The 18,246-nt window shown below is 37.7% G+C and overlaps 1 protein-coding gene across 2 annotated transcripts in view; it reads left to right on the top strand.

Annotated features, from left to right (window-relative positions):
• The first annotated feature begins 6,489 nt into the window (after window positions 1-6,489).
• The window catches only part of NRCAM (neuronal cell adhesion molecule), a 76,744-nt gene continuing 64,987 nt past the window's right edge, over window positions 6,490-18,246 (top strand). For both annotated transcript variants that reach the window (XM_044423078.1, XM_044423077.1), the window contains exons 1-4: window positions 6,490-6,664; window positions 10,852-10,957; window positions 12,786-12,991; window positions 16,137-16,259. In XM_044423078.1, the coding sequence (XP_044279013.1) occupies window positions 6,556-6,664; window positions 10,852-10,957; window positions 12,786-12,991; window positions 16,137-16,259 (544 nt within the window). In that variant the 5' untranslated portion in view covers window positions 6,490-6,555. The remainder of the gene's footprint in view (window positions 6,665-10,851; window positions 10,958-12,785; window positions 12,992-16,136; window positions 16,260-18,246) is intronic.

The raw sequence follows: 18,246 nt of genomic DNA, 5'->3' as shown, positions 1-18,246 counted from the left end.
GTCTATTGCCATATTGTAATCTGATGGGAATCTATAATACATGGAATGAACAACATAGATTTTGCATATTTTATATGCATTTACTTGCATACATCTCATCTTTCATCTTTGGAGCTCAAGACAGCATACATAGTCATTGTCTTCTTCCACTTTATCATTGCAGCCATCTTTGATACACCTTATTCTGAGGGTTAGTGACTGGCCCAGTGTTACCCAGTGATATTAATGGCTGAATGAGATTTGAACCTCTCTTGCTCAGACCACCTAAGGATCTCTTCTTTAGAATGAGGAAATGCTTTCTGTAATATATGAATAAATGTTGAAAGCAGGGAAAATGAGAGTTAACAATGGTAGTTCTTTTCTGTGTTGGATGTTCTGCTAGCATAAAAAAGGACAGTGCTATTACTTTCCAAGTGCTAATGAGAAGTGCAGCTCTATAAAGTTAATTTAAAAGAGGCAAGTATCTAGTGCAGTATTTCTATATTACATTGTAAAACAATGTTCCTTGAGTCAACACACAGCTAATGTTGCATGCAACTACATTAAAATTGACAATTGTTGATTCATTTTCAAGGGCTGCATTGTCATCAGGACAATTGACTTCAGTGTTACTTTACATTCCAAATTAAGAATTAGCAACTATATCTTGGAGAAGGCAGTAAGTTGTGAGTGTCTCTTTTGGTCCTAGAATCTTGGTGTCTGTGTTTTGTGTGTCTGGGTCAATGGATGAGTCTCTTATTTGTTTAATTTTTATACTGCATATGGCTTTTTAGCCCTAATGATTTTTCTTTCCAGTGGGGTGGTTCTTAGCAATATATAATATGAAAGTTATATTGAAAGATATTTGTAGCAGAGGGTTTTGCTCTTTGTTTTTCACAACCTTGCATATGTTTGGCCAAATGAAAACTATTCAGAGTTGAGAACGGGCCTATGTATCAACTGGAATGGATACAAGTGAATTAGGGCAGATTATTTTGCTTCATATTTTAAAGGAAACATATAAAGTTCATAAAAATGTTTAAAAGTGATTGCATGCATGTATAAACAGTATGAGAAACTGTGTGCATGTGCATAGTAATATCCCTCCCCCTTTTTACTGTACATGGTCAGCATTTTATATCAGCTGAAATAAGTAATCAGTACCAACAAATTACAATGGTTAGGGTTAGAGTCAGGGTTTGCAGTTCAGAATGAACAAAAGAACTATTAGTAAGGTATGGATGAAAAGGGTAAGAGACTGGATGTAATTTTATATTACTTAATGGTAGAATTAAAATTTTGGAATCTACCTGAAACTCACTGTTTTTATATGTAAACAGTCTCTGAGAAGACAGCCTATACTCTCTGTATGCAAATGTTCTAAGCAGTTCAAGTGAATGTATGTGGGTGGCACTGGATTATATGAATTCACTGAATTCGGTGCACTAGTAGATACCTGCACTGGTACAAACTATAAGTGCATTGGCAATGTAGATGCAGTCACATCCACTCTGCATGAAAAATGCTAGTGGATCAAATAAGGCACATTATCATAATACTGAAACTTGAATGCAGTGTGCGTGTGTACCACATCGGAACTGTCCTTAGCTGTTATGTCTTAGCAAGGAAGGGACTGGGGAAAAATCACTTCCAAATGTAGCAACCTGTCCCCCTCTGCCCTGTCCAGCACTGCTAGTCATCCCCTGGACATTCTCACCAAGAAGGCAGTGCAATAAAAGTGAAACTCCCACATAAGAGTTTCAGCTATCGGACAGTAAAGAAGAATGAATTAATGAGAACTGCTGAGTTCCCATCCAAAGTGGTGGTTATCTTAGATTCACTCCCCTCCCCTGCCAAACAAAAACAAACCAAAAAAAGTGTAGTTCCAATATATGAGCATTACTGCTGCTCTCCTGAATGATTAAGCTGGGAGAAGAAGAAAAGAAAACAGTTATAAATGTTTTAATAAATAAATAAATAAATAAAAAAGTGTGGCAGTCACTTGAGAGGGGAAACTACGTGAATTGGCACTTCAGCTTTCTAACACCAGAAAAAGTGTAATTGGTATTTTAAAAAAAATCTTTCTCATTCTTCATCTTGCTTAATCCAATGCTAGTGGTTGTTAAGTGACAATACAACTATTATCTGATTGACAAATTATGGAGGCTTGTGTTACCTGACATTCACAATGAAGCATTAACAGGCATGGTGCTTACATACCTTTTACAGTAGGCAGGCAGTGCTCCCAGGCAGTGATACCTTGCTCAGTGAGTTTTCCTTTGCAGCTTTTTAAAGTTGTCCCTTCCCTGCTACCTCAGCAATTTAAAAAGGACCATAAATAACAGAAGCAAGGAGTGATGATATGAAAATGTATTATTTCTTTATTTAGTTTTTTTGTGACACTTGTTAACTGATAAGTGTGTGGTACTTATTAGTTTGGTGTGATGCTGTTGGGAATATGCTGATATAGAATATGCTGATGGGATAACTCCTAATTTATTTAAAGGATGTTTCACTATGCTATAGCTCAGAAAAATGAACAGAAACACAGACATTGCAGAATTGGAAGACTTTAATGTCCCAATGGTTAAACAAAAGCCTTCCTCAAAGATTGCTAATAAATAGCTTAGTGTCAGTAAGTAAGCAGAGTAATATTTCCTTGTTTACTGAAGAGACAGAAAAGTGTAATCGTGTTAGGTCAGAGTAGTATTTATTGCTTTCTATGATGTGTATATTTATATTCTGCCCTTTTCCTTTTTGAAAAGATCTCAGTCTAGCTTTTCTTCTTTTCTCTTCCATGTAAAAGGAGCATTGTTCTCATATTTGCACCTTGACACTAAATAAAATTAGAAGTTCCATTGCTTTCAAAGCAAACCAGTTTTGCATTTATAGAAACTTTGGCTTAGTTAGTTTTTAAATTTTCTAAATTTCTAAGGTTATGCTTTTATTGGTTTATTGGCATCTTCATGACCAGTACTGAATATGATGCACATTCTCAGGATGTAGTTAATCTACTCTTCCTGGTTGTAGATAACAGCTTAAACATGGGGAAAATGTTCATCAATGTTTCAGAAAGAAGAGGTAAGCAAAGTATTGTTTCCAGTGACCAATGGGCATTCTATTTACATTGTACAACTCCTGTCAAGGGCCTTTTCACCCGTAATTGATTTCCTACATGGATATCAATTCATTCTGTAAAAATGTGTATGCATACTCTTGAACGGGTACATTCATGTGTCTAGTTTTACCATGTAAGAGACCATGTGTCTATCCTAGGATTCCAGAATGCCTGATGCCTGTTCATCTCACACCTTCACTTAGGCCTATATGAGTCGTTTCTGTATGGTTCTATTCCATGTAGTTACAATCTCCCTGCCTCCCTCCCTCGAGATCGAAAATTTCTTACATGACTGTAAGACTATAGGAAAGGAGATAAAGCATAATTTTGGTGGTAGCAAGGAAGTGTTACAACTTTTACAGCTTCCTGTATTTTGACCAGCTGCAAGTGTACTCTTTTTAGGAAAAGTAGGAAGCAACTTATACAAAGTCAGCACATTGATCTGCTTAGCTCAGAGTTGTCTACTTTGATTGGCAGTGGCTCTCCAGGGTATCATACAGGATTTCTTCCCACTCCTCTCATGACATTCCATGGATAGAATCTGGAACTTGTTGCATGCAAAACATAAGACCATTCTCATGTGATGTGTTCTACTAATATGAATAAAACTGATTTCTGTTGGATGTTAATCATATCTCATCAAAGTAAATGGAAATTTATTTATTTATGTGAAGTTTTTGTATCTCGTCCTTCACAGAGTCTCAGGGGGGCAACAATGTCTCAGTGTCAGTAGTTGCCAATGGAATCAGTTGTCATAGCAAGACAAGATGCTGAGAATTACAGGATTCCTTACTTCTTCACTTCCTCAATATGATTTATTTCACTTTGTCTGTATTTTGAAAATATGGATAGATTATCAGTTGCTGGAAGAAATGGTCTCTTAGCTTTTAAAAGTTCATATTGAATAAATAAATAGTATTGAGTGGCTACCATATAGCTTAACTGGGAAATCCTGTTTATTTTTATATGGAATAAACAGAATTAAATTTCCAAGATGAATTACTGTGCTTTCCTTTAAAGGTCTGAAGGTAAACGGATTGTGAAATTGGCCCTGTTAAGGTAGCTTACTGTATTATAGAGTAATTCCTGATGACAGTAAGTGTTAGATAAATTTTAAGCATGTTTTGTACGTGTTTAATTTTTAAAAATTATGGTGTATATTAATTTGCATACTTCACTCAGTAACTTCCATTGCATATGCACTATGAGTAATAAGTGCTGGAATTAAACAGAGAAAATAAACATGAAATCCTTCCATTTTTAATACAAGTAGAAAATGTCTGCATATGACTGAATAAATGTAACCCTAATTCATGAATAAAACTAATCATAAATTTCACGCTTAATGTCGTTTCCAATATATATTCAAATAAATCAAGATAATAAAAGATTAGAAGATTAATTTCAATCTAATTTATGGAAAGGCCTGCAGTCCTTTACCAAGTGAAATTCCAAGCCCAATTGCAGTTGACAGAGCAGCTTAATAGCTGTGATATTGTTGGTACAAATATAAAGTAAAATTCATAAATTAGTATTAGTATAAATAAATATACATTCTGTTTTTATTGCACATATTTTGAAGACTGAGGTCCCTTACAGCAATGTTATAATAACCAATATATAAAATAGCCATATTAAAAAATGGTGAACTCTTGCTTTAAGATAAATCTTATTATCAAAAACTCAAAATAGATTTCTTTTATATATATATAAATAAACTAGAAAGTCTTAAATCTATCTCTGGTCATTCATTTTCAAAGATGAACATGGATTCAAAGTGATTAGAAAACTTGCTGGTTTAGGAAATTATAACTGTTTTATTTATGAGCTTCAACAAAGTTCTGATTGATAGAAAGACTGAAATCTCTGTTTTTCGGAAATCTGCTAGGTTATAAAATTATATATTTGTGTAAGATTCCTTAGCATCCTCATCTCTCTTTCTTTAGTTTTCTTTTTTCTTTGTATTTTATTTTTTAAGAAAACAATATATATTAAGGTGAATGTGTAAACCCTAGTTGATTTGGGATGTTTGCCAAAAGATAATGAAAAGGACTATGACTCAGGGTGTGTTGCGCATTACACATACATACATGCATAAATTTGAATGGCCTCATATGTTGGAACACAGGAAAATGACCTTATGAAATATCAGAGTTAATACGACTGTACTGGTGGCATGTTTGCACCCAGCCTCCTGGATGATAGAGTTGAAGATCAGCTTTCTGCAAAACTGTCACTCCATGTACTGAAGTCCCCTTGCTCAGCTTCCACTGAGCAGTGCGATATTTGTGATAGCTCCCCGGTTTCTATGTTTAGAACTGCTTCAGCTTTCTCTTTATAGATTTGTTTCTGTCTTGAGTTGCAGACTTGAAAGCTGGCCTTGCATTGTCTTCTTACCTATTCATACCATTAATTTTATCTCAGCCTTCCATTCACACTCCTTTAGAGTTAGATATTGATCTTCTGAGCATGCTATTCATGTGTTATCAGTAAAATTGAAATCTGATTTACATGAAAGGGTGGATTGCATGTGAGTTTAACTGCCAGGATAGAAGCACAATGCAACCTGTGTTGAGGCCAGAACAGTGAGTGATGGTATACAGAACCAGTGTGTGATGGATCCGCTACCTGTGGGAGAACAGCTGGTGGAAAGCAAGGAAAACACAGAGAGAGCCAGGAGCGGGGAGGCAGGGGGAGGACAATGACAAATAGCATCAGCTGAACCAGGATGTTTGGCAAGCCTTTCTTTCTGGGGAAATAAGGGACAAATGGGAGAGAGGAGAGAGGGTTAGTGGTGATGATGACCCACAGTTCTCCCTTGTGTGGGACAGGAAGGCTTTAGTGACTGTGGGGAGTAACAGCTTGTTCTACTCTGTGCATGAGTTTTTAGGCAGACCTTCTAATAAATGCACACAGAGAGGCATGCACTTTCCTTTTTCTTTCCCTTGCACTGGCACATGCACTCACAGACACCATCTGAAAACAGCTACTATGCCAGTTCTTTTTGTCTAGCCCAGAAGTGGCTTCTTAGACTGTCCGTAGCACTCCAGGATCTCAGGTGAGGTCTTTCCCAATCCTTCTAACTAAGAAATCCCAGAGATCCAGTATGGGACCTCCTGGACAGAAAGCATGTTGTCAGCAACAGAACTTTGGCCTTTTTCTATAGCTATGACACATTTGGTGGTATCATCCAAGCACTTGTATGTGTAGTGATAAATCCACATGTTACGCATTATGGTCCATGCGCTGACTTCAGCTGAATTTGTGTGAAGTAGAGATTACATACAGATTTTACTAGTCAGATTATCTCTTCTAGCACATTACTAACATTCAGTTCTCTTTTATTGTTTGACACTGTTTCTTTTCCAGATTGCACAACTTCACACAACCATTTCCAGAAATTTCTTTTGACAATAAGGGAAAGCTGAGACTTTATTAATCACTGTGGAACTTTTCTGATGCATCTTGGAATAAGGATGGCGAGGGATGATAGCATTTATGGAAGCAGAATTCCCTTGGTTCTCTTTTTATGTCAAATTATTGCAGCCTTGGATGTACCTCTTGATCGTAAGTATTAACAATTTAAAGCACGAAATATATTGAATGAATTTAGAATACTGTAGAGGAATTTCCTAATAACAGAAAGCCATGCCAGAAGAAAGAATGACTTTGTGTTGCAAAGAATCACAGTTGTATGTATATATAGTCTCATTCTCACTGTTTCCCTTAGTTATAAAAGCCTATTTCATTGTCAAGTGCAGTTGTGTTCTGATATTCCTGGTATTATTTAAAATATGTGGAACATGTAGAAATGTTAAAAATGAACAGTTCGCTTAGATTTATTGACTTCTGTCCATTCGAATTAATAGACAAGACTATTTTTCTTACCTTTGCCTTATAACAGATAGGTATCGCACAACCTTCTATATGTCTACCTGGTAGTTAGTCCAGCTGAGTTCAGTTGGGCTTCTTCCAGGTACAAGGTCATAGTATTGGTATGCTAATGATCTAAAACAGGTGTGATATGTATCAAAGGAACAAATTAAAGTCTAAAACATTTCAGATATTTTAAAAGGGATATGTAGGAAAAAGCTAAATACTAAGACTGCAATTCAAAGAAATGCTTTCTGTCAGTCCACCCCACCGCCCCCAACCTGGAAAAAAAATCAGAACAGTTCTAAGACTGAGTAGTACCTTATGTGTTCCAGTACAATGGTTGCTGCAAAGAAACTATCAAAGTCAACTCTGGTTTCATGTGCAATGCACACATTGCTTCTTTGTCTAAAACCAATGTTTTTATCTTCTGTTTGCATATATATAAGTAATTGCTTTGTCAAGATCATAAGTGATAAAACAGTAAATAAAAAATGTACTTTTTCCTATAGCAGAAGATAATTCACACATAAATGTACATAACTAGTTTAAGTATAAATATTGCTTAAAGATCTCACATTCATGAGAACTTGATTGTTTGATAATGAAATAGAAGTAATAAATAAATGTTGCTTGTACAGCTTGAAGCTGTAACTTTACATTCAGTCTTCCATTCATACTATCTTGATACCTCTTCAGGACTTTAGTAGCAATACTGTATATTTTAATAGGTCATAGTAACAGGCAGTATTTTTGTGTGAAAAGTCAACAATTGATAAATATTTCACACATTACAGTGTGAGAAGCTACACTGAATCTTGTCATGCTAACAAAATAACTTAAGTGTCCCAGTTATTTCAGTGTAAATAGTTAGAAAAGCTCTTCAGTGTGAGTGAATATTTTCTTAGTAACTTCGCTAAAATTTCACTTTTTCTTCTTACTAACAAATAATTTTCTTTAATTCATGATTACAATTCACCTGCTGAATCTGATGTGGGGGGAAAAAAGCAAAACTCCTTGAAGAATGTAAGTTTTCTGACCACAAACCTAGAACATAAAAATCATGTGTGCCTTAATGAGTGTGGAGTCCAAGTGGCATGTTTTTGTTTATACTGTTGTTTGCTGTTGTTAATGCTATGTACAGATGATTGCCGGAAGGTTCCAATGTCTGTGTAGCCACATAGGTTTTCATACAGCATTTCCCTTTCAGTGATGTCCCATGATTCAAGTCTACCTTGCTCTTAAATTCCAGTTAGAAGTTGCACTGATTGTGCAAGCTTCCATTTAGTCTTTGATGTGGTCTTAGTCCCATCATTCCAGTAGGACAGCCTTCTCCAACTTAGTGTCTTCCAGATGTGCTGGAGTCCAACTCTCATTGTTCCGAGCCAGCTCCAACTGGATTGTTCCAGTGCAGCCAGTTCACCTTCACTGGTCCTGTTGTGCGATGTGCATTTGGGCTTAGGTGCTTCTAGGAACAATCCCAGAAATTAGCTTGTTTCTGAATGGGGAAAGGAAAGGTCCCGTCTGTATGCTGTGCTGACCCACCCCAATCAAGAAACAAGTGTGAAAACCAGACTGTACAAGGTTAGAGAAGACTGAGTTAGGATCAGGACAAGGAGCTGATTTAGGAAAGTGAGCCTAGAGGCATTTTCCTGTCCACAGGGCAAGGCTCATTAAGCTGAGCAGACTGGTCTTTGGGTCTTCATTAAGTTGAGCAGAGTGAGTGCCATGGTAGCAGTGACAGAGATGTTTCTCCTATTCCTCCAGGAAAATAATCATCTGTACATAGATAAGTGTGGTTTGCTCATCTTTTATCCTACTGTTAAGATTTAGAGGCATGCACAACCTGAATGTGCATAATAATAAACCTGTTATCCACTCTCAAGCACCCTTCACACTAACAAGCAACCATTCCTTTTCGGAATACTAATCCTTAGATAGTCTCTTTCCACACCAGATCCAGGTCCCACCTGACTCTCCTTAGTTGTCTTTATTCATCACTTTAGAGGTGCTAGCTGAGGCAGTGGAAGGAAGTATTTTCCTTGTTTATTTGTTCTTTTCCTACTTCCCTTCCCTCTTTACTAGGGTACAGCTTTTTTTTTTGGAAACAAATGATAGCGAAAGTTAATGTTTAAAGCAAGTTGAACTGTTACTTCTTATTGAAAAATAATATGCTATGACCTCATATCACATATCCTCTTTATGCATGTGCCTAGGTGTACACAATTGCTTTTTTTAACCAAGCAGTAGTTCTCTCTCTACTGCTGTACTGAAATTTTTAAAAATGAAAATCTTTAGGTTTTTAGAAGTGACTTTTAGGGCTCCTTTCTTTCAAGCAGCAACAAAGAGGTGAAATTCCCACTGCACACACATAGCTAGTTGTTTAGTTTCCTATGACCTAGATACAGTTCTAACATTTTTAGTATTTTCAGGAAAGTGCATTCTACTTTCTTGTCATCACACACTGGAGGATTTGTCACATGGTGTATATTGTTCTTTTACTAAGACTGCTCCTTCAGGAAAAAGAAGGGCTTAGACAGCCATCTACAGACACTCAGGAAGAGTTCACTTACTAGAAATCTACCACAATTATTTCTACAAGGAGAAAGAGAAAATTTTATCTATACTGGAATTTCTACAGTACTCCACTTGCTTAAACAAATGCTTGATCAATGATATCTTGGCAAGCATTTTGCAATACACAGCATGAAATGATTTGGATGTCATCTCCTGGAAGGCTGCTAGTTCTTCTCACATAAGAAGAATGGATGGACGGACAGTCTTTTATCTGCAGCCAGTGTGGGTCATTTTGCCAAGTTGGGTGGCTTGGAGGGATATGTGTTAGACCTTTGGAACAGACCTGTGAAGGAGCCATTAAGGTACCCTCTTATGCTTTAACCTGTCCCCTCAGCACAAACACAATCTCTTTAAACAGGTGCTTACATGCACATAATGGAGATTTGCTGGACAACAGAAAGTCTAGTTATGATTAAGGAGCCTGCAGACTATTCAGGTTTTTAAAACATACATATTTCTGATGTAATGTGAAAACGTGATGCTCCATTTAACTGTCAAAAGAATGACAAACTCAAGAATTTGCACACAAATCTAATCAAACATTTGGAACATTAAAAACAAGCTGCTTGGCATCAGTTCTTTTGCTTAGATGGTTAAATAGGAGAGAGAATCCAATCTCACACTTGGCAATACAGTGTGTTCTTGGATCAGGAACAATGTGAAAGCTTATTTTGTCTTCCAAAAGAAGTAAACACTATGTAGCCTTTTACACAGGGTAACAATCAATGTATGAAAAGCAAGGCCAGTTGATAGAATCATTGGCTGACCTTCCCTTGTGTCTTAATTCTACACAACATGTAGAACCTTTGAAAATGGCATTAGTCATGCTGGTAAGGCAAATATGTATCAATACTTGTTCTTAAAATCAACTGTGAGAAGATAACATTTGTTGCTAATATGTTAGTGTGAATTGGTATGCAAATAACCTGGTTGTGCTGATGTGAGTAATTCTGGTAGAATTTTTGGTTTCACATGTTCCAGCTGTAGTCCTGTGGGTGCATAACTGTAACATTCTTCATTCATATCAGGGGGACTTATCCCTTTGCTGGTTCATGCAGGATTGCAGAACTTTAGATATTTGTGATTAACAGTACAATTTTTGTGATGTGCTTTTAAGTGGGATGGTGTGAATTGGTGTCCTGCAACAGCAAGGGGGTTGGACTTGATGGCCTTCATGGCCCCTTCCTACTTTACTATTCTATGATTCTATGAAAAAATGATTTACCATTTACAAAGTGATTTTGGGCATTTTGACGATATAATTAAATGCCTCTTTTTCATGTTAATCATCTTTCACCAAAAAGTGCCACAGCCTCCAACGATAACACAGCAATCTCCAAAAGACTATATCATTGATCCAAGGGAACCTATTGTAATACAGTGTGAAGCAAAAGGAAAGCCACCACCTACGTAAGTTCTGGCCTTACCATGTTGGTTTTATAAATGTTCACGGAATCTTTATAGCACAGTTTTCTGCATGTCTACTCAGAAAACTTTACCAAGTTTAGTGAGGCTTAAACCAGAAGTGTGTGTAGAGCTGTAATCTTAATGTACAAATCTATGAAGAATTGTGCATTAGTACAAATCGATATAGAATTGTACAAATTTATTTAGAATTGTGAATTTGCTACAGATTGCTATATCTAGTAATTACAAGAAAGACGGAACTGTAGTTCTTTAAATGGAAGACCATTCAAAGAAGGATATCATAGAAAAAAATTCTCTGTTGCTCTGGAAGTACCTATACAGTGGTACCTCGGTTCACCAACTTAATTCGTTCCATGATTATGGTCATGAACTGAATTGGTCACGAACCAAGTCAAATTTCCCCATAAGGTTCAATGTACATAAGGTTAATTCATTCTGAACCATAACTTTATGTTATACATAAAAAACGGCATATAAAAGTTTTGAATAAATATATGTGTATTTTTTTTATCACAAAAATTTGAGCCACGTCCCTGGGCAGCAGGCCAAGCCACGACCACCTTGCCAAGCCTGGGGCAGATGGGCCAAGACGGAGTGGGGCCGCAGCTCTTATGCATCCACCGCAGCCTTCTCAGGGCAAGCCGCTGCTGCTATCGAGCAGCTGCCATGCTTCTTCTCCCCGTGATGGGGAGAGCCAGGAAGTTCCCCGCTCAGCCGGCTGCAGCTCCATCCCTCACCTCCCTTCACCTCGGCCCATGGAAAGCAGCCCTTACCTCCCTCCTCGCGGCCCTCTCCCGGCCAGGGGAGCTGTCCCATGCCTCCCACTCTTGCTCCCCCTCCTGGAGCTGGGTGAGCGCCTGCAAGGGGACTACCTGCGGCTTGGAAGCAGGACGGTGGCGAGGAGCTGGTAAGGCCTTGACCGAGGCCAGCACTCCCTCATGGCTCCCCCTCGTGTCATGCTCTCTCTTTTGGTGGGCAGCGCGGCATCATCTTGGGCTTCTGCTGCAGCCCAAGCGAGCAGAAGATGGCCGCAATCATGGTCGTCACCCAATGCAGAGTTTGAAAACAGAGGCAAAATTTTGCCAAAATTTCTGTTAAACTGACTTGTTCATGAACGGAAGAGTTCATGAACCGAGGTACCATTATATTGGAATTTTGTTTTATGTTTAGGAGTTTATGTTCCATTTTGAAAGCCTTCCATGTAAAGTGCTTTGTCCACACTATGAAAAATGATTTATGCCTTGTACATCCCTTCTCTGTCTTGGCCTTGGTACATGAAGGGTCAAGATAGTGAAACAGAGGGCAGACTACCTTAATGACTATTTATAGAGTTGAAATTTGAGGGAAATAGGAAAGAAGAATTCTAAAGGACTGGAAATGGATGTGTATTCTGTATGCCTGTATCACTGAGATCCTCTGAAAGACAACTAAGACCCTGTGCTGTGACTAAGGATGTCTTATGAGTCCATGGAAGATTTGAGTTTGAACTGAAGTCTTCTTAGTACTCAGCCTGGCCTCTTAGTCACTATGCACACCAGTTCCTAGCAAAGAACTTGCAGTTTTGTCTCTATATGACACTGTCTATTAAAATGCTGAGCAAACACATTTTAACATGTTCATGATAACAGAATGTTATTGAGACAATGTGTCATTGTTCTTTTTGTTTGAATAGGTGTCCTTTTTCTACCTGTGAATCCCTTTCTAGTTATTACATTTATGTTCTAATTACGTATACTGACTTTGTATGACTCAAAGAAATGTCCCACAAATGAGTAACTTCGTCAATATTTTATATTTATTCAACTGACAGCTTCTCATGGACACGTAATGGAACTCACTTTGACATAGATAAGGATGCACGGGTAAGAATGAAGCCACACTCAGGAACTCTTATAATAAATATCATTAATGAAGAAAATGGAGGAAAGGCAGAATCATATGAAGGAGTTTATCAGTGCACAGCAAGAAATGAGCTTGGAGCAGCAGTTTCCAATAATATTGTCATACGTTCATCAAGTAAGTTGATTATATAGTTTTAATTAAACTTAAAGATCTTACTACTTACCAACATTTTGATTCATTTAATTTTCTTCTTTTCTTAAAAAAGACATCTTTTTTATCATCAAAGCAATCTTGTTAGAAGGTAACAGTATTTGATATTCTAGCTTAGTACTGAAGTGCATGAAAATTGCCTGCTTTCTTCAAACATTTTAGTAAGTTAAGCATGTGAGATTTCCCCTTTTTTTCCCTAGTATGTTTTGAACTGGGTATTGTATGAAGCATTGCTGTTAGCAAAAATTTTGATCCTTGAATTTTATGTATTTGAAACTTACATATTAGGTTTCATATTAGGCTCTACATTTTGATTGCTCTTTAGCTGTAATCTTTTAAAGAGCTGAGGATAAGGTATAACAGCAACTAAATCATTGCACTCTGTTTTTACTAAATATATTCCCATTTGTGCATATATACCTATATGTGCCCTTACCACATTCTCATGGAGATGTCACTGATCCTCAAAATGACCTTTAGACATTGGTCATAGAGCATCTATGGCTGAGAGTTTGCCTGCCCGCCAAATGATCCAAACATGCATACAAGCTTTAGGGACAAGCCACTTGGTTAATTTATTCATTGCAAACAAGAATTATCATGTGGGGAATTTAACCTGGTAGCACAATGTCACTTTAAATATAAACACAATGATGGCAACAAACCTGCAAGTCTTCCTTGAGAACTGCATTCTACATGGGTAAATTAGCTGTGACTCATTAAGGCTGGTTCCTGAACATGAAACAGGCATGTGTGAATACTGATATGCAGGGGAGGGAAGGGCTTGGGATGGGGGCATAAGGGGTGGGGGCATTATATATTGTGGAATTCCTAACAAGCATGAAAGGAGAGGAACAAAGAGGATGATGATGAGAATTAGGATGAAAGAGTTGTGGGGAAACTAAGCTAGCGGGCAGTGGACTGTGTTCCAGCAACACTTAGCATTCACTCACTCTAGTTTACAAGGCTGTGGGTAGAAGTAGGAGCTAAAGCTAGCTTGGGAAAAAGAACTAAGTGTAGGAAGGGCAGAAGGTATAGTGGAAAGTGCAGCAAGCAGGATGCTGAAGTTCGCCTTCCTAGAGGAAGATCAGCTGGGAATTTGGGTGGGTGAATCCTCAGTAGATCCAAACAACCAGGGTTGCTTGTGCTGAGGGCAGGTGGAGTTTGTTTATCAAACTCTGGCTTAGCACCAGTCACAAATATGGCACACCTAACTACTGGAAATGTGTGCACGTGGGTATCCAAAATTCCTCACCCTATTTGTGAGCAGAGACATTAAGGAAGGAGACATTCTCAAGAGCCTTTTAGCAGTACTTCTTCCATTCTTTTCCTAAGGGCTTTTTGCTTGTTTTGTTTGGGAGTGTTTTGGTTCATTTGTCACTGCAGGTGGCAACAGCATCAACTGCGCCAGCAGCCTTGGCCCATTTTGCATCCGCCACAACATCCCATGTCCAGCATCATTCAAAGGCATTGCAAGGGAGAAAGGGAAAGCAGCCATGGCAGAAAATAACAGTGAAGAGAATTTGGAAAAAAATTTGTAAAGTGGCTTTTTATTTCTAGGGGCATGGGGGAAGCAAAGTTGTATCTCAGAACTTACTGAGAAAAATGGAATCTGAAAAGTTTTGAGTCAATGCTAGTTGACATTTTTCAGGGTTTAGCACCTTCTCCAGGGTCCTTCAAATTAATTTTTTAGGGATGATTGTAGATAAGTCTCATCTCTAATGTGGATGCTGATAACACAGTTCATCCCCTGAAAGTCCTGCAGCAGATATCTGTGGGGGTCAGTCCAAGAGAAGAGCTGGACTTGTTGTTGTGCCAGAATCTGACGTCCAATTTTCTGAAATTTACCTCACCCCCATGAAAGAGGCTTCCATTTTCTTGCCTCATTCTAGGAAATTTTGTGATTTGTGTATATTTGGCTTCTTTTCCCCTTGCCCAGCGTAATCACTGTTAACTGATCAAGAGTGCTATATGTTTTTTTTCTTTCTTTCTAGCACACATGTCTTAATTGCTCTGCAGTCTCTCAAACCCTTGAGAATTTATCTGAAATTTCTCCTTCTATGAATTTATTTTCCAATTTATTTTCATTTTTGTTAAAGAATGAGAATTATTTAAATAATGTGGGAATATTTTTGCACTACTTTTGGCACCAAAGAACCACTAGCATGACATTCCAAGTAATGATCTGCAAAAACAGTCAGAGTAGTGGAAATGACAATACTTTCCCTTGGACAAAGGACCTGCTCACTCTTCATGCAAAAGCTATTCCTGATGAGTACTGCTGGTGCACATTGAAGAAATCTGCTTCAAAATATTCTGGATATAAATCAGTCTGTGTGAGAGGCATGATACCTTACTTAATTTTACTCCTTCATTTTACTTTTGGCCAATTTATATCAGTTTTGCACATTTGATTAGAATTCATGTGATGTCCGTTCTGGCCTTGTAGATGTGTCATAGTTACTAAGACTGTGTTTTCCTACCTCTGCAAGGTCAGGGATGAGAAGCACACAGTGTACTGTTCTCTAGCCAATATAGGGGTCACTCTAAAACCAAGCTGCTTCCAGACAGTAGCTGGGCAGGCAGACAAATCACTGAAACAATTAAAATACTTTGAACTGACCTACTTTTCACATTGCACGTACATAAGTACACTGAAATCAGTAGAACAAAAATGTGTAACTGTGCTCAGGATGGTATCTTTAATTTGTCCTTTGGTTGATCTGTAGTTTTGTAAAAGTCTGTTCCTGCAGTGTCTAATTATTACCTATTAGCCTTCCCCCACCCTTATTTTTAATTGCTTTGCTTTCTACAATACCCAGCAGTACATTATCCAAGAATCTCCTATGCATATTTTAGGAAAGTGGAAGAATCCCTTTCTGCCTGTTAAGTAACAGTTGAAAGTAAATCCCCTGAAATAGTTATGCTACAACATACAGTTCCTTCTATTTGCCCTGAGAATGCTGCTACTCCAAAGAGAGCCATGCTGAACTGTTTAAATGTCGTATTGATTTTGTGTTACGAAGCTTTACCCACATTTGTTCTTTATATCCCTGGTTTTTCTCACTCCCCAGGTCACATGACAGTGGGTTTTTTTCTCTCCCTACAGGATCCCCTTTATGGACTAAAGAAAAAATAGTTCAAAAAACGCTAACTGAAGGTCAATATGCAATACTGCCTTGTGGGCCACCCATGGGATTACCGCCACCTGTAATATTTTGGATGGATAACTGTAAGTTTACTTTTAAAATCTATAAACAATTAAAACAGCAGTATAGTGGTTCTGTTTTCCCCTTGCCAGATATGAACAACTTCTATGGCACAATCAAGGTGAAAAGTTGGTGGTTCTGCTACAAGAAAAGCTTTGTATCCGGTTTATGAGCTAGTGCCATCATAATGGAGTGCTTAAATTTTGAAAAACTTAATGACAGGACATAAGTGGGTCTACCACATTTCTGTCTTCCTTCATGATAGGACTTATACTGCTCCTGTTAGAAAGTATACTGCTCATAGCTTTGCATGATACAATTTTCCAGCTCTGCCATCTGTTTTCACCATGTTCTGTCTACATTTCAACCAGTATGACAGTGCAGGTTAGCTCATGTCACCATTACAAATTAAGACATGGTGCTCATCCAAGGGTCACTGTTTTTACATCACCAGTAACATTTTACAGAAATTATCCCTTCCAGATGTCACACATTTTAATTATGCTGTAATTATTTATTACAAATTATTTCATTTCTGTCCCACTCAATAGGGGAAGCTTTCTCTGTTTGTCAAAGGTCTAGTAGTAAAGTAGTAGTGTTGAAACGTATTTTTGTAATCCGCTTATAGAGTCCTTGGGACTAATTTAATTGCGGAATATGTGTCAAATAAATAAATAAATAAATAAATAAATAAACGTAGTATGAAGCTGAAAAATGGGGCTAGAGTGATGCAAATTGACGGACTTTGCAAAGAAGCAGGAAGAGAGCTGAAATGAGACCCTTGGGAACTGTCTCTTGAGCTATAGCTGGGAATATAAACACTGATCCTTTGTCATGTAATGACGCAAGAAACCTGTTTTTAACAAGGGAAAAAGCAATTGCATATTAAACATGAGTCCCATTGGTGGTGGCATTATATGCTTTTCACAATATGGTTTATCTGGTTTCATTTGGAGGCTAAATATATACAATAGCATTTATATAGTGGTATCAAACTGTTTTCTCTCATGCTGCTATACCATATGGAAATTATATACCAGTTCCAGTAATTCCCAGGTTTGAGGTTAAGGCATTATTTAAAGAAATGGTTCTAATCTTTAAGACACCCTCTAATTTGAGTGTGATATTTGAAAGACTTCATACTCCCACACAACCCAGTATAAAACTAGCATTTGTCTACAGTGTTTCTGTGGGTACTGTGAAGCAGATGGCAATATGAGAAGAAGTATTTTCAATGAAGGTGTTTGTTGTTATTTATTGAATTAGATACTTTTTACTTCAAAACCCAAAGCATCTTAAAGCAAGATTCTTAAAACATGCAAAATATAACACGCCCAAATGCAATTTTCAGTAAAATACCAAACCATGATAAAACAGCTTAAACCTCAGAAAAACCATAACCTAAACTACTCATGTATAACAAGGCCATGATATAGCTGCAAATGCCTGAGGAGTAGAAAAAAATCTGGACCTGACGCTGAAAGGAATACAGTGTTATACAGGTAGATCTCAATGGAAGAAGCATTCCACAGGGGTGTGTTGGGGGTGTGAGGACCCATTAAAAGACTTCTTACTTGTGGTTATTCTCTAAAGTTCAAGCCATTCAAGATGTCACTCAACATACATGAATAGATTCATAGCAGAGAAGGTGTTCCATCAAGTACTGTGGCCTTGAATTGTATCATGCTTTATAGGTAAAAATACTTTGAACTGGGCTTAGGAATGTATAGGCAGATAGCATAGAATTATTTATATATTCCATTTTTATACCTCCCCACAGTCAAGGCTCTCTGGGCAGTTAGCAAATGTTAAAAATACACAAATAAAAATTAACATAAAGCAACGAAACCACAGCAGTTGCAACTGAATCAGCACAGATGGATCAGTTGCTTATATACTCGGGTCCTCTGGCATCCACAGTCATTTGGTATATGTTGCAGCTTTTGAATTGTCTTCAGAGGCAGCCCTGCCCAAAGCATGTTGTACCTGCTACTGCAGGGACAAGGCAAA

The sequence above is a fragment of the Varanus komodoensis genome, unplaced genomic scaffold (genome assembly GCF_004798865.1).
Source record: "Varanus komodoensis strain SLA01 unplaced genomic scaffold, ASM479886v1 scaffold13_1, whole genome shotgun sequence".
Classification (NCBI taxonomy): domain Eukaryota; kingdom Metazoa; phylum Chordata; class Lepidosauria; order Squamata; family Varanidae; genus Varanus; species Varanus komodoensis.
The sequence above is the reverse complement of the archived record's forward strand: the minus strand, read 5'-3'. Positions and strand labels throughout refer to the sequence as shown.